Raw genomic sequence first — 17497 nt, 5'->3', positions numbered from 1 at the left:
GACGGTAATCTCGACAATTATTCATAGTGATCAAACAGGTTTTATTAAAGGTCGTCATTCTACTAATAATATTAGGAGACTCTTTAACTTGATTAGTATGTCACAGCGGCATGATAAAAAGGCAGTTGTTATTTCGCTGGATGCAGAAAAAGCATTCGATAAAGTTAACTGGTCCTTCCTCTTTGCTGTCTTAAATAAATTCGGCTTCGGGGAGTCATTCATTCAATGGGTCTCAATATTATATGATTCTCCTAAAGCTACAGTTACTACTAATGGGATTACATCACAGAGTTTTACTTTACAAAGGGGAACAAGACAAGGGTGCCCAATTTCTCCTTTATTATTTGCTATATTTATTGAGCCGCTTGCATTAGCTATACGTCAGGATAGACGGATCCAAGGAATCCACTCCGGGACAATAGAACATAAAATTAATCTATATGCCGATGATATATTACTCTATTTAGAAGAACCTGCTATTTCGCTAGGGGAAGCATTTAAATTAATAACTAAATTCTCTCACTTATCAGATTACTCTATTAACTGGACAAAATCAACATTATTACCTATTACAGAAAATTCATGGAATCCTACAAGTCAGGATCCACACTACTCCTTTCCTACAGGTAATTTAAAATACTTAGGTGTTAAAATTTCACCTAAGTTAACTGAATTAACTTCTTTAAATTTTTCACCATTATTGGATAGTATCCGTAGTGACCTGGAACGCTGGAATAATCTTCCGATCTCTTTAATAGGACGGATAGCTACTATAAAAATGAAAGTTTTACCAAAGATTAATTATTTATTTTCAATGATTCCATTTAAACCTACGTCTAACTGGTTCCAATCGCTGGACTCTGCTATCATAAAATTCTATTGGAATAAAAAAAAAGCCAAAATTAGTCTATCTACTCTTCAGGAAAGTAAATCTAAAGGAGGTTTAGAGGCACCAAACTTTATGTACTATTATCTAGCTAATCAACTACAATATCTTGTGCTATGGACACAACCCAACAGAGATACTAACTGTTGGTTGGAATTGGAGCAGAAGGATTGTAATAATCTTAGACTGTCAGATTTACTCTTTATTACAAAATCAATAAGACGACATAATTGTTTTAAAAACCCAATGATAGCCGCCACCCTGACTGCCTGGTGGAAGGCATTAGAAATTACAAACTCCCAATTGGCGCCCTGTGGGCTCTCTCCCATTTGGCATAACCCCGACTTTCAACTTAATAATCAGTCGTTCCATTTAAGCCTATGGGAGCAGAAAGGAATTACACACCTTCATCATCTTTTCTCAGATAATAAGTTTATATCATATACAAACTTGGTCCAGAAATATGAAATAAAAAAGGGAAATTTCTTACATTATCTGCAAGTTAAAAATATGGTTAAGAAACAAATCCCAACACTTCAAGATACGCTCCAACTGCCTGTCTTAGCTAAAGATATTATAAAGCTTTCTCCAACAACAATAAAGAAAATATCAAAAATATATAAGTTATTTTTATACACAAATAAAACGTATTTACCGACTTTAAAATGGGAAAAAGACTTGTCTATAGTTCCGGAACCAGACTTTTGGACCCAAATCTGTGAAAATGTATTTAAAATGACCAAACAGACAAATTTGCAACTTATCCAATATAAGATACTTCATAGAACATATATTACACAATATATGATGAAAAAAATGGGACTCTCTGACTCCGACATTTGTCTCCAGTGCTCACAAAACACTGCCGATACTTATCTTCATGCTTTATGGTCATGTACTCCAGTGCTGCATTTCTGGACTAAAATCTTGGAAAAGCTCGCTGATATATTAAACTGTAGGCTTCCTTTATCTCCAAGACTGTGTTTACTAGGTGACTTAACAATAACTGAGCGACCATGTAAACAATCTCAATCTATATTTATAGCCCTTACTATTGCTAAAAAAATAATCCTTGTCAATTGGAAAAATAAACAATCTCTAAATATCGACCACTGGTTAAACTTACTAATAAATTATATCTCAATGGAAAAAATCTCTGCCTTAAATAAAAATCAAGTATCAAGATTTAAACAAATATGGTCTATGTACATAGAATATTTTAATCTCAATTTGGCAACTTAATCCTGCCAAGATTCTGCCTGTTAACGAGAGCCACCACATCGTTACAACTTCTGTTTTCGCTGCTCCTGTATTTGGTATTTTGTATCTGATTGTTTTTATTTTTATATAGTCAGGAACCTAGTTGCTGCTAGTGGGCTCGAGCATACCACACTATACGACACTATACTCAATAACTCCTTAAGATCTATTTCTAGTGGGCACTAAGCATCAACACTTGGTGTTACTGCATGCTAATTAGTCAATTTTCTTGACGCCGTCCCCTGTGGTCGGGCGGGGGTGGTTCTGCCCCCCCCCCCCCCCCCCCCCCCGTTGTCTGCTCGGTGGCGGTTGCGTCTTGGCCGCTCCCTGGGCCCCCTGTGGGGTGCGGTGTTGGGGTGCTTCCCCTGGTGCCCGGGGCGGTGCCGTCCCGGCGCGGTCCGCTGCTCCGTGCCCGGCGGCGCGGTTCGGGGTGGGTGGGCCTCCGGTGTGCCCCGTGGTTCCCTCTCCCCTCCCCCTTCCTCCCCCCCGTCGCCTCTCCCTCCTCGCCTCCTCCCGCCCATCCTCCTCTGCCTCCCGGTCCCTTTTCCCTTGTCGCCCTCCCTCCTCCTCTCCCCCCCCGCCTCCTGCCCTGCAGCCGCCCTTTCGCCTTCTTGTCGTCTTCTCCCCGCTTCCCCCGCCCCCCCCCCCCCCCTTCCCTGTCTGCCCTGCGGCCCCTCCCCCTCCCTCTCCCTGGGCCTGGGGCTCCCTCCCCGGCCCGGGCGTCGGGCTCCGGGGGCCGGGCGAGGGTTTGGGGCCTGCCCCGCTCCGGTATAACTCCTGGTGCCCCGGGCGGGCCCCGGTGGCTGGTGGGCTGTCCGGTAGCCCTGCTGCGCTGGCTGTCCGCCCATTGTGGTGCCGGGTGGATGAGGTGGGGGGCGGCGGGGGGTGGGGGTGCTGGGGGGCGGGCGTGCCACCTACACCCGCCGGGTTGGGTGAGGCCCCGCTGGTCGCTCCTCTTACTCACTTCACTAGCTTGCACTATACACTTTGTAAATATACACATAGGGCACACAACACATTTCTTGGTGGGGTGGGGAAGGGTGGAAACACCGTCTTCACCCTTCAACTCCCCTCCAATTTTAATGCACCTCACGTCCAAGGGGAGGGGTGAGTTGGGGCGGGGAGCCATCAGAGGGGATGGACTGCAGTGCCTGGCAGCGCTGTGGTCCCCCCCATTTGTGTCCCTGCCCCACCACTTTGTCCCTCCATTCCCTTTTTTAATGCACCACACATATACATATTCATTTTTTGGGGGGGGATACGGGTGTGTCGGAGTAGGGGAAATTTTTTCCCTCTGCTCCGACTCACCTGCTCCCAATTTTAATGCACCACACGCACACACTTGTATATACACTGGGTGGGGCCACATTCACGGTGTAAGGGTAGAGCTCGCCAGTCGGCGAGCTGGCGGACTCAGTAACAGGGTTAGGTGTCACTTGTACTCTGGCGTGACGACCGGGGCCTCTCCCCACCGGGCTCGGTGTTCTGGTGTCCCGCCTTCTCCCCTGGTGCTTCCTCCTCTGCTTCCCCCCTCCCGCCGCGGTGCAAATCTCGCGCGGCTGGAGGTGGGGTGGGCACATCTTCCCTCTCTGCGCTGCTGCCCGGTGCCGGTTTCCGGGGGGGGGTGGGGGGTTCTCGCGGGGGGCCGGGTTCGCGGGGGGGGGGGTGGCGGCCGTCGGGGGGGGGCGGCTTGTTTGGGGGGGGGGTGGAGGTATGGGTGGGTGGGGGGTTGGGTGCTGGGGGTCGGGGTGTGTTCGGGGGTTTGGGGGTCGGGGGTGGTGGGGCCTGGGTCGTGGTGGATGGCGGGTTTGGGTGGGGTGCGGGGGGGTCGTGGGGGGATGGGGGCTGGGGACCGGTGGGGCGCTGTGGGGGCCCGCTGGGCCTCGTTCTGCGGCCTTGGGCTCGGGGGTGTGGGCCGGGGCTGGGGCGGGGGTGTTCCGGGTATCTGGGTCGGCTCGCTGACCGGTGTCCGCTCGGGTGGCTTGGGGGTGGCCTTGGTGCTGCCGCGGCCTGGGGATTCCGGGGGGGGTGGGGGGGGGGGGGGGGGTGCTCGCTTTGCTGGACCGCGGTTGACGGCTTCTCTCTTTGGTGGTGGTCCTTATGCATGCCAGATCCGTCGCACCAGCATCTACTGAAACTCAACAGAAGTACCCTCTCCCTCCCACAGCCCCTTGAATCAGTTGGTGCTGGTGTCTGTGGTTCTCACTTTTCTTTATCTATCCTTCCCTCCTTCCTCTCTTTAGTTTTTCCTCTGGTCACTTGAGATCTTAATTTATTAGAAGTATGAGGTTTCTGGGGTTGGCATAAGACTCCGGTTTTGTAACCACGCAGGAGGGGTCTTGTTGGTGCTGGACTTCACTTTGATGGATTGGATGTACTGGCTTCTATTGATCTCACTCTGCCTTATCGATCCTTCCCTCCTTCCTCTCTTTAGTTTTTCCTCTGGGCTCTTGAGATCTCGCTAAATTTGCTGGAATTTAGAGGCTTCCGGGGTTGGCGTAAGACTTTGATTTTGTAATCATGGGGAAGGCAGGAAGTGTTTGGTCGGTGCTGGATGTCACTTTGATTTACCTTTCTTTTCTCTTTATTTCTTTTTTTTCTGACCTTTTCTCTGGTCTCCTGACCATTTAAATCTCACGACTCTGGCAAGATTCTGAAGTACCTGGTTAAGGCGAAGGGTAATGGGATATTTATAAGGTTTTAGGTGAATGAATGAGTATAAATTTATACGTATTTGCACGCACGCACGCAAACGCACGCAAACGCACACACGCAAACGCACGCACGCACGCAAACGCACGCACGCAAACGCACGCACACATACACACACACAAAAAAAAAAAAAAAAAAAAAAAAAAAAAAAAAAAAAGGAAAAGAGCAATGATGACAAGACGTTGAATCGGTAAGACTACCGAATGAACAATTCTGAGCTCTTCAAAAAAAAAAAAGAAAAAAAAAAAAAAAAAAAAAAAAAAACAAAAAAAAAAAAAAAGGATGCGCCGTCCTTGATTGGGTTTATAGCGGAAAAATAACACCGTGTTCGCTGACTTTGAGGGAACTTTTTTCCTCCAAAGTCACAAACTATGTGGAATTCTGAACATATGAGAAGTTGCAGCTGCAGTTTGGGTGGTTTGTTCCTGAGGAAAAGTTCATTTCTGACGGCCAATCAAGACACAGCATTGCATTTAGTGCCACTGTTTTGGTGCCATATACGTGGTACCATCAAGCATTTTAGTACCCTTCCCAATGCAAGCCAGACCAATCAAATGTGTCAAATCTTATTTATTGTATACAATAAGGTTTGACCGTTCTGTTATGTTGAGATTCTTAGGAACAGCAAAATGTTCCTCAGTCAATTTGACCAGTACAGTGTCAAAGAGTATAAATCTCATTATTTCGATTTCTTGCATTACATTTGAGTTTCATATTTTAAAAAAAAACTACTTTACAATATTAGTAATTGTATTTCTTTAACTTCACATTTGATCCACTACATAACAATTCATCCTAATACAAACCTAAGCATTATATAATATTCACATTAGTATTAGAATTAATATAACATTATAGATTTGACTATTATTTCTTAGCAATTAGCCTCTAAAAATAGTATTTACTGAATAAATACTAAATAAATCATGAGAACTGACCTTTTGTGGAATGCAAATATCTGCTCTGTTTTGTTTATACTTGAGTAGTGGGGTAAAAACAACACTTAAAGTTCAGGCTAAGGTGTAATTGATTATTTTAATACTCTTGTTCTTATTGCAAGCCATGCAATTTCAGTCCCACTTTTAAAATGCTAAAAATGCTTTATAGTTTATTGTATAGTGTATTTTGTACCAGGTATCGTATTGGGTCATTTTATCAAGGTAACATGCTCACGACGGCAGCTGTTTAATAATCGGGAACTATAGTGGTATCAGTACTTAGTATCGGGGATTACTCGAGCTGTATAGGCCCACTCGTACTGGTATGAGTCTGAAAAAAGTGGTATTTATCATCCCTATTGTAAATGGTTTAATATGTAAAAACATTCCATGCAACTGCTACTAAGTGGTGAAATCACTTTTGAAGTTTCCGCTGAAAATATTCATTTGAACAGCATTTGCCTCTGATTTACCCCAAATAACAGTCAGCAGTTAAAGTATGCTTTTCCGGAATAAATAATAGATGAAATCCACATTTCACCAGAAACTGCCAGAGTTTTATACAAAATGCGTTTGAAATTCACTTGAGAATTTGCTTTTCTACAGCACAAATATGTGCTCTGTTCTGATTCTGAGACGACGTGAAAAAAAAAGTGACTTAGGGCAATGCTTTTCAAGCTCAGGCTGCGTTTGAGCGATAGCTTGATATTCAATGCAGCTAAATATTTGTTTATCCAGCACGGTGCTGTAATTCCTGATTAATCACAAAAAGAGGAAGAATTGCTGAGCATTGAAGTGTTTTCAAAGCCGCTTCCCCACTGTTGTTGCTCCTTGTTTTCTTTTCCTCTCCATTATGATCGCGAATCCAGCAAACGCACGTACACACGCAAATATAAACTCACACACCCCTGGCAGCAATAGAGTGTGCATAAACTTTATTCCCGTGAGGCTCATTATGCTTCACACCATTTTTTTTTTATCCTTAAATAACGAATGGAGGCCAAGCAGGTGACTAAGACCATCTGTGGCTAAAACATGCTTGCTGCCTTGCTTCTGTTGTGCATTAGGCTGAAGTGAATCAAATCGTTTTTTGTTTTGTTTTTTGTAACCTTAGCATGAGTCAGATCAGATGTTTTGCCAAGTGTAGTGTGAATGCATAAGTGAACATCCAACGAGATTAAGTCAGGGTCAAATAAATCCTCTAATGTACCTTTTTTATAAGTACGTTTAAATATTGCACTTTTAATTATGTAAATTAGGGATGGGCGAGTACCGATACCAGGTATCGGTATCGGGCCGATACCAGCCTTTTTTCAAGTACTCGAGTACTCGTGACGCAGACGAGTACAAGCGACCGATGACGTTAAGTGAGTCCTCCTTGCCTGCAAGTGGCGCTAGCTTGCAGCAGTTGTTCACCAAAACTTCACCGATTTGGAAATACTTCAAAATTGTGACTCTTAAACTAAAAGAGCATTTTTGTGTTTTATTTTGAGCGTTAAGACTATTGAAGAGTGACTGTGCTGTGTTTTTTTTTTTTTTTGTCAAAATTAAAGGAAATATATTTGTTTCAAAATATCTTTCAGTGATTTTTTATTTTTTATTTGTCAAAATGTACTACTGGTATCGGCAGTTTGTATCGATGAGTACTGAGGGTCTGAGTATCGGTATCGGTCTGAAAAAAAGTGGTATTGAACATCCCTAATGTAAATAATTAAGATATGTCTTTGAGTGAACTAAACCAGTGGTTGTGGGTCACAAACTTCATTTCCGTCCCGCATATGCACTTGCACTTGTTACTGGTGTCCAAACACTTTTGTCCTTTACCACAGAGTGCACTCGCGAGCATTTTTGCCGCTGACTCTTCTCCCCCTGTACTCAGCAGAGATAAATCGAGCATATTTGTGGATTTTTTTTTTCTTTTTTTAAGCATGGCTGTGTGCACGTGTTACTAAGAAGGATCACGACTGTCACTGTGCAGAACGCTGACAAGTCGAGGTGAGTCGTAAGCAGGCGAGGAGATTTGGGTGACGAGCTTCTTTCCCTCAACATCGGCGGTGGCGTTTAAGTTCACGTGTAGTTCAGTCCGGGGCCACTTTGGGGGGGGTCTTTGGGGGACTTCTCTCATGTCGCACCTGAAACGTACATTTTCTGGAGTTTTGAGTTTCTTTTTTCTCTTTCCAAACAAATTCCGCAATTGGTGAAGATAATTTGAGGAAGTTGCATCCTCGATTGGAGTCGCCAGCTGTGTCTTGTGTTGATGCAAATGTGGCTCCTCACTGGAGCAGGTGCGTGTACTCTCTGATGCAACACGGTCCCATATCAGCACTCGTTAATAAGCATCTATTTATTCAGAAAGGCTTGAGATTTCCTCCACTTGTGATTTGCTGGCACTCCGCTCCGGAATCGTTCTCATCATTTCCGATAGGGGAAGATGCCGCATTAACAGCTGAATGGGCAGTGAACGCGATGTAGAAATCTATTTGGTATTAAGCCAAAAGCCAATTCTGATTTCTGACATACTATATCTCATGGTAGAAGTACCTACTGTAGTATTAAAAATTCAGCAGTCTCCGGTCTGACTCAATGTGATTTATGGGAAATGTGGTGATGAGTCAAGTTAAAGTGACATAAGATGGTATTAAAGCATCCTTATTCCCCTGAAGTCAATCAGGCATGTACTTAAAGACATGTCTTTATAATGCAGTCATGTCCAGTCGATGTAAGACTTGGCGATGAGGTGCTGTTTAGGTTGCCATGGTGAAGATGAACCGCAGACCTCGAGAGTGAAACTGCTTCTTTACAGTTTGAAGTCAGTTTTTTGGGATAAATGAGTGAAAGCGCTGCCTGCTGCAGCTCCTTCAATTCATTCGATTAGAGATTTGACTCCATTCATCACCCCGAGGACCTTAATAATGACTCTCGGAACATGAACATCCTGTCCTCGCAAATTCACTTTACTGTTCAAGCTAATCTTGTTGAACGGTGATGTTTTGAGTAATGGTCACAACATTTCTGTAGCTGTTTATTGTTTCCTCAATTAAATCAACATTGAGCCATCGATTCATGGTTTTATCATCTGTAATCCATACAATAAAAACCTGTCTTTAGTGTAGTAATGAACTTAGTTTTATGATACAGATACACGACTTCATGAAGCACTGGAACCCTGCTGTCTTCTCCCTTCCAAATAATATCATGAAAAATGAATAGCTTTGTACTTGTGATGCTTTCCTATTCACATGATCTCCAACTGTGCATGGACCCCACTTGAAAGGGTCACAACAATTTCTTTTAATCCCACTTTCATACTTCCACTTTTGTGAAGTACTTTGCTTGCGAAGACGGTCTGCTGTAGCTCATCTGTGATTCGAAGCGCACGCCAAGCAAACTCCCCGGTGGTCAGACTTCAACCTGGCCACCAATGCGGTGCTGCCATTCATCAGGTCGTAGAGCTCTAATCCCAGAAAGATAAAGGAGTTTGTTTTGTATAGGGGAAGGGCAAGAAGTGTGCCAAGTGGTCTGCCACAGAAAGAGTGGACAGAAGGCTGCCTGACCCTCGGACCCCTGCTACCCCCCATGTCGTCCCTTCATCTGCACTGCCAAAGTGAGCAGTGTTGTGTTGTGCAAACTGATTCGATGAGGTAGAGACATTTTCATCATGACATCACACTTTCTTCCTAGTGACCGATGGCACCACTAATGAACTAATCCTTCATTTGGCCAAGACAGATAAATTGAGAAGAGAAGCTAAATGGCTTGAATGGTTTTACTTTCCTTCTATACAGCAGTCACTTGATTTCTCCTTCTCATCCAAAATGGTCTCCTGGATTAATTCAGATTTGGGACATGTAGTTTCTCACATCGTTTTCAGTTCAGATTGGCAATAGTCACTTTAATTCTACCATCCAGAAGTACCCTGAAAAGTAATATGAAAAGGTGTATTACAGTGGTTCTAAACAGATCAGCTTGTGAATGTCACATGACCAAACCTAGAAAACAGGTGAGCTGTGATTGGTTACCTGAGCCCTTGTGATGTCATTTTCAGTCGACAGCAAGTTGCAAAATGTGTTTTCAAAGGTACTAATTGTACATGAAAAATAACGAAAATATCAAATTTATTATAGGCAAAATATTAATGTTTGAATGCCAAAAATTGCTAAATAAATAAAGTATCTCTTTAAGGAAGCGTTCCTTTAGTTATGCTAGATAGCTAGTTGTGCTGGACTAGAATTTGAACATTGTAAATCCTGCACTTTAAAACAACCACCTGTTTTCTTAAGATGGTCAGCTCAGCAGATACAATGAAAACCACAGAGGCCCCAGAATCGATCCCTGCGGAACACCATACAATCCGTTATAGATGTGAATTCAAATTAGTCATATTCGTCTGACCACTTTCTTTTTTTGCTTGTCATAGTTACAATAAAAAATACATCACACGATGAACCATCACAACAGCCGCAAGTCAACTACCGAGTGCACTAAATTTCCTGCAGCACAGATAGGTCAAGCAATGGCCGAGCGTGAATGATTTGAGTCAGGTTAATTAAGAACAACTGGTCTATTAGGATGAAGGCGGGCGTTTATAGTACACGTATTTTCGGGTACAATGCTGTCATGTCAGTGTTTTTCCACACTCCCTTGCTATTGGACAGCTCAATATTTTGTTGACGTCTTGGTCTGCATTGCAGCAGAAAGCTTTTAGCCGCCTTGAAAAAGGAGCGCCGAGACAAGGTCAGCCTGTTCCTTTATTTGATTGAGTCGTGCGCAGGAGAATTTAATTAGACTTTGGTTATTGATGTCATTTTGGACAGCATAAGAAGATATTTGCATCTCCAGATAATGTAATTAATGATCATTGTATAGAAAAGAAGCTACACTGGTACCATTAACCCTCTCAGTGCACCAAAGAGTGGCTCATGAATAATGTCCCAAGATGAATCAGGCGAGCCTCACTCATTATGCATCAGATGACTTCCAGTCAGAAGCATTTGGCAAAGACAAAGCGGCAGTCGGCGGGTCGCTGTCATCCGCCTTCGTTTGGCTCAATTCCGCATTATCACCACCCCTTCTGATTGCGCCTCCAAGGGGCTGGCAGGCCCGTCCCGGGTTGGGGAAGGAAGGATGGCGGCGACGGAGGAGGGAGGGGTGGAGCTGCAGGGGGTGAAAGTGGAAGAGTGAGGTAGTCCTTTCTTCCTCTTGTTCCCATTCCATCCCCGGACTCGCGCTCGAGTCACAGCTTGGAGCCATCTCGGGCGTGACGGGACCAGGACGGGTTCGCCATTAGAGGTGAGTTGACGGCACAGGTAGAACCCCGCCCCCCTGTCGGGAATCTGTCGACAGCACGTTGATGCTCCTGAATGTGTTTGTGTCTGTTTTGCCCTTGATCACTTTTGTCCAGGCCAGGGAGCAAGTGGAGTCTCGCACTGCTGCTTTGGCAGCTGTTAAAAAGGCAGGAGAAGGAAGTGTGAAGTCCTTTTGCATCCTTGTTTGGCTTCTCTGAAGAGTAATTGCACAGGCTCAGCGGCATTAAATCGGATTACGGTGCGGGCAAATGAGGATGTGAGCTTTCCGTTTATATTAAAAGAGTGCTGTGCGCGTGTGTGCACGTGTGTGCGTGTCCAGACTTGAGCTCAAAGTGCCTCAAATTAGTGTCTCATTTGTCTTCAGTATTTGAACCACATGTGATGTTTGTACGCTAAAAAAAAGTCACATTTTATTCGTAAAACAAAAATAAAAATGACGTTTTTATAATTCGGAGCTGTAAGTCTTAGTTCTGCCACATTTTGGCCTAACCAGATCAAAAGTGCTCTCTGTTATCCAGAGCCAGCCCACTGTAGCTGATTACCTGAAGCTCTCTGCCAATTCATTCTTTTTTCTTCTTGCCGCTTTTGTCTGCCTGCCAAGTTGCACCCCAGCTCTGTGGGACGTGATTCCTGTCATGTCGGTTGTCGATGCCGCTCCCTTCTGTATCCTGTTGGGGGATCCTTGCTGTCCATCTCCCTGTCTGCAACTTTTACATGTATTCTCGTGGCGGGACAGGAAGGCCGACAGTGTCAAATTGTTCTTAAAATGTTCCTTTTGCTGATTTGAGTGTATGACACCTTGTAGAGCTAATTGAATTCCACCTGGGAATGCAGAAGGTTGCAACGGTGGTATTGACAGCTGTCCACTTGGCTCACATCAAGTCCCAAAAACCGAATCGTCCGCATAACGCGCGATGCATTTAAATAATTGAAGCGAGCGTGCACAGACAGCAAGCAAGGGCTTATTTAATGCGCTTATATTTTTGCATGAAGTGAAGGAAATATTGGATTAAAATTAGATTTAACTTTGTCATACTGTACCACCTGTCACAGGTACGAGGCAGGGACATGCAGATTGCATCTCAACTAAAGAATTACATCAGCTGTAAGACAATAAATACATTGATGTCAAGATGAGTGCATATTTCAAAAGATAATGTCAAGCCTATGAACAGGAACTGTGAATATGGTTACTGTGGTGCTTTGAGATAAGAGTTTAATTTGTTCCGAAAATTTCCATTAAATGCTATATTGGGATCTACTTTATAGGTCTTTCTATAAAATTAACTGTCATTATTTTTTTATTTTAAAATGTTATGTATGAAAAGTATTAGTGGTATCAGTACTTGGTATTGATATCGGGGACTACTCAAGAATTGAGTACTCATACTGGCATTGCTCTGAAACAAAGTGTTATCGAATCCCTAGTTAATAGCAACAAACAGTCTCCAATTTACTGTTAATCACAAAATCTCCAATTGTTCTCTCACTTTTGAGTTGATTTGCAAGTTTCCAGAAATGAGCAAAAAACTTTTGAAATAGGAGATGAAAATAAAATAGTTTTTGCAATTACATTTTCGGCACTCCTTGGTTCTTCTTACATGTTCCAAATAGTGTGCAATATTACATAAGAGACATTCACCACCCATATTTTGTTCTCTTCTGTTTCAATTTGCTTCCCCAAATATTTTTTATCAAGCACCTCCTGGGAAAAAGAAAAAAAAAATCAAATTTATCTTCATGATGGGGTGTAATCACCTCTGTTGGCTTTTGTTTGTGCTGTTAATAGCGTTTTTCTTCATCCCGGGCAAACTGCCTGCTGTAAGGACCGAACTAAACTGGCTGAATATTGCATGAGATAACGTTTGCATGGCTGAGTGGCATCACGGCGAGCCGATGCATTTGCGAGGTGGAGAGAGGTTTATATGCGTGCGCCGCGTGGAAATCGAGGCTTTGGAATTGAATCGGCAAATAGACATGCGGAGACTTCATTTATTTTAGTCTTTACCGTGCTGACATCCTCCTGCTTGAAGCCTTCACCCTGAATATGAAAAAATTGCACTATAAGGATCTTGTTTTTCTTCTGATTGAGGTCTTCACATGGGCAAAGTGTTTTCATGTGGATTTAACGCACGCTTTGCACACCTGAAGCTAATATCCTCTGCAGCGTTTCCTCTGGATATTGCAAGCTCATAGTTAATTTAAGACGCAATGACACAGAAGTCTCGCCCTCGCCGGCAGGTTATCGAGTTCGCTCGTGGTGACGTGGCTTCCGAAAAGCGTGCGAGTCTGAAGGGGGACGGCGCTTGGTGAAGCGATGGCATTCTGTCACAACCATCTTAGCTGATCCCAGGAGTTGGACTATGAAATATTCAGCCCGTTTGCTCCAGTGGGCTCTCGGGAGGGTGGCTGCCATTTTTTCGTGTGGCCTTCTTGTTTTGTCACACATAGAGCGGTGATGTTGTCGATGCTTACTAGTGACGAGCTTCTTTTTACACAAATTTGTTATAAAAGGACAGGAGTTATCCATATGCAAGGCTGACACATGCACGACTTTTGGCCACGATCTTGTCGTGGCCAAAAGTCGTGCCATTTTGGGGCATAAACTGTTCCCGCACTGTTCACGCATAGTTCACGACGAGTTCACGAATGCGTGACCATTCGTGACCATTAGCCGCGCGTTCACGATTTTGATTACAATCAAAGATTGTACACAAATGTGGTTATGCAATCAGTTATTGGTTACATAACTGTCTCAAAGAAAGAATCAATCCAAATACAATCAAAAACATTCTGCGTTTATCTGAAAGTTCCAAATGTTTATTTGTTTGTGATTGTTTGTGGTTTATATTTTTTTCGCTGCAGAAACTGCAGTTTGCTAATTAGCATAAATTAGCGTCCACAATTCAACTGCCGAGAATGTGGAGCGAAATTCTTTGACTTCGCCTAAATGACTGCGAGGGCCGTTCACCATGACTCGTTATGTTAATCAAGCAGCATTTACCCATGAAGTGCTTTTTAATCACATTACCAACTGTGGAAACTACACTGTAGTTCCCCCAGCAGGGAAAAAAAAAAGATTTTCGGCTTTGTATGAGTGAGACCACCCATGGAGAGTGAGAGTCAAACTATTGTTATGCTGTGGGGGGGCGGGGTCAATTAACTACTCTGTTCCACTCGACCCTGTCGTCATCATCTCATGGTTTTTATCTTTCCTTGAGGTACTTTTGCGCTTGAAGCACCATAGAGGGATGCCAAAAAGAGCTTTGCGAAAACGATGCTGTATGTTTTGTTGTATTCTTTTTGCAAACCAAGTCAGGTTGGAACGTTGGACTGAGCCATGTCGAATTGGGGCAGTACATTTGGCCCCATCTGGCCTTTTGTGTCAATCTCACATTGAAGTTTCCTCTCAGAGGAAGACGAGTCAGAGTGCGCTTCAACGTGGCTGTCGCCTCCGCTCTGAGTAAAGGCATCTTTCCAACTCAAGTGTCGAGACAGAAGAAGGGACGTCTTTAAAATAGACATGGGCCAGCCAGTGATGAAAAGAGCCAAAAGCCACTGGTCCCCGCCATTGTCTGTACCAAATGCTCGCACAAAATATTAAAAACACTTTTTTTTGTTGTGTAACATTTCCCCCCCCCCCCCCCAAATATCCATCCATCTTACAGACACGTTTTACCAATAATGATTTTGAATTGAAGGGAAATGAAACCTCACAGTGACAAAATGATAAAAATGGCACTGATGCACAAAAACACATTACAACACTTGTATAGAAAATGGATGACGATTACCATTACCTTCATTTAGGGATTGGCTGTGGTTCTACTGCATGTCCATTTCGACTTTGTTGCCAAATATGGTTGCTTACTTTAAAAACGGTTGCCCTGTGCGCTATTTGCAGTTATTTTTTATTTTCAGGTTCTGAACTGACTCATTAAAAGTATGAAGACAATGAATGCTTGACTGTCCAACAATCTTCCTCTCACTCCATCCCGCCCACATTCTCTCCCCTTCTTCTTCTTCTAAAAAAAAACAAAAAAAAAAACTGAAAAAGCAATTATTGTCTTATTCTCAGCCTTCCACTTCCATCGTCAGCCTCTGATCAGCTGTAGATGGCAAGCCTGAATTGTCTTGTCTGCACTGTGTAATTACTTTTCCAGAAGTTCTTTTCCTTTCTTTGAACTCATTTTTGAATGTCAGGGGGCGTGTTTGATGACAGCCACGCTGAAAATCCCCTCATTTATTGGGAGTTGTTTGGAGATGCATGTAGTAAAATAAACGCAAGTCTTTGTTAATGTTTTGGTAATTTTTTTTGCTTGTATTGTCATCTTTTAGTTTAGTTTGTGTACAGCAAGAAATGTTCTGTGCCAGATTATATTTTGGCAGAAGATTTCCATCTGAATAGCAAATCATAGCAGTCCTCTCCCAACATGCATAAAGTTCTGGTCTCGTTGCCATGATAACCATTTACTTATAAGAGAAAAAAAACAAAACAAAGGAAGCTTTGCTTCATTCGTCTACATAAGTAAATAATGCAGTCGATGGAAGATGCCATCTTATTTATCGACCAGTAAATACTGTATTCTCAATCTCTCCTCCCACTCCTCTTCCTCCTCCTCCCGGCAGCTGGGACGACAGCAGCTCGGTGAGCAGCGGCCTGAGCGACACCTTGGACAACATCAGCACCGACGATCTGAACACGCCCGCATACTCGGCCGTCGGCTCGTCACGCAAAAGCAAGGGCGCCCAGGTGAGAGCTGACATTTTGCGCAACATGCCGCCAATATGCGCTGCATCCCATTTATAATAATTATCCCACACCATAACGTTAAATGTCATCGCAATGACAAGATGACATGTCGTTATCTGTATATTTATATCTGTGACGCATGCATCCAAACTTTTGCTTATCAATCATTCACCCGCAAAGATGAAAACTCAAATGACAATAGGTTAAAAAAAATAGTGTTAGTGTGCAGCTGTGGGAATAAGATGCCGCCTGCCTGCTCTCCTCAGAGGATTTTTGTTGTTGTTTTTTTGTTGCTCTATTCTGCCAAGTGTTTCTTACCCCTCATTGAAGACACTCCGGTGTTGCTAGGGAGACCGCATGGCCATCTGTCAAGGAAAGGCGAGTGGTGATCTCACTTGTGTGTTTGTTTGTGTAGGTGTGTTTGTGCACGAGCGTCCCAAAAGAGGAGATCTGGTCAGTCCAAAGATAGCTCTGACTTCACACCTCGCTGCTTCTTTGTTTGCTTTTGCGTTGCCGACCGACCTGCCTTATGTTTTTTTCGACATGGTGTTTGAATAATTCACAGGCAGAAGTTTGTACTTCATCGAAGAATATGTTGCTTTTACTCACTCAGTATTTGAGTCAAACCTTTAATTGTGGGAATGATGAAGCATTTCCACATATGTTATTGTGATTTTTAATCTCCACACTTTTTTGCCGCGCAACAACTCCCACATAGTACTTCCAATTTACATTGTTAAAATTTCAACTAGCTTCAAAATCTTTATTTTGGTAGGTTGCATGTTTTTATAGCAATAGAACATAATACATAAATGGGCCTTGCAAAATCAGTCAAAATCCAGGAGTGAAGGGGGGTGCGAAATGTGAAAATGGCTGCGAGTGAATGAACTTATAATAAAAACTAGGGGAGAAATGGTAAATTAATGCAACAAATATCACATGACCCTTGGTAATAAAAATGCCCAGTTGGCAAAATTAAAGAATTAGAGCAGCCCTGCCCTGATTAAGGTGAATGAATTCAAAATCAACAAACTCACACAAATGAAAGGAACTTCCGAGCAGCCATCACTGGTGCATTCAAGGACACTGAATAATGTATGTACACTAGGATATTTTCCACCCCAGCAATGCACGACTTTATTTTCTTGTCTGAGCTTTGTGTTCATTCTTGTACTTCCTTGCAACAGTCCCAGAGATCCAGTAAGTCCAAGCATGCCGATCAGGAAGTGAGCAGCAGCTGGGTCGGAGCTGAGGACCTGAAGAAGGTGGAGGAGGAACTCAACGCCAGCATGGACCCCAACGGCGGCTCCTCCCGCTGGAAGCCTTCCTCATCGTCCTCGTCGTCGTCCCAAGCGCAGGGCCAGTACGAGGACGCGGGTCAGAAGGCGTTGGCACAGATATCCCAGACTGGCTCACTGAGAAGGGGCATGACGACTCAGGTTGGCATCACGCCGCCCAGGACGAAAAGTACCTCCACGTCACACAAAACAGCAGGTAAATGTCCCATTTGACACAGTATCATGTTGGATGTGCTACTTTCTTTCTATGTAGTTTTATTTGAGAGTCAGGAAGCATAGTAGAACAGCTGGACTTGAATTGGAGTTAATCAGAGGCACTTTAGATGAAGGCAAGTGTTGGTGTT

The 17497-nt window shown here is 43.6% G+C and overlaps 1 protein-coding gene and 1 long non-coding RNA gene across 15 annotated transcripts in view; one reads left to right on the top strand and one right to left on the bottom strand.

Annotated features, from left to right (window-relative positions):
- Positions 1 to 17497, top strand: part of nav3 (neuron navigator 3) — a 202425-nt gene that overhangs the window by 159062 nt on the left and 25866 nt on the right. For 13 of the 14 annotated variants that reach the window (XM_077498640.1, XM_077498638.1, XM_077498639.1 and 10 more), the window contains 2 exons: positions 15732 to 15855; positions 17043 to 17349. In XM_077498640.1, the coding sequence (XP_077354766.1) occupies positions 15732 to 15855; positions 17043 to 17349 (431 nt within the window). Of the gene's footprint in view, positions 1 to 10973; positions 11086 to 15731; positions 15856 to 17042; positions 17350 to 17497 lie in introns of those variants that run through there. The other variant, XM_077498644.1, reaches the window with a different exon arrangement.
- Positions 1989 to 3426, bottom strand: LOC144002979 (uncharacterized). The gene is made up of 2 exons (XR_013278856.1): positions 3061 to 3426; positions 1989 to 2735 (listed from the first exon to the last, which is right to left on the bottom strand). It is a non-coding gene; the product is annotated as an uncharacterized LOC144002979 (long non-coding RNA).

Source organism: Festucalex cinctus, chromosome 16, assembly GCF_051991245.1.
Source record: "Festucalex cinctus isolate MCC-2025b chromosome 16, RoL_Fcin_1.0, whole genome shotgun sequence".
Taxonomy (NCBI): Eukaryota; Metazoa; Chordata; class Actinopteri; order Syngnathiformes; family Syngnathidae; genus Festucalex; species Festucalex cinctus.
This window is presented reverse-complemented; position numbering and strand designations above follow the sequence as displayed.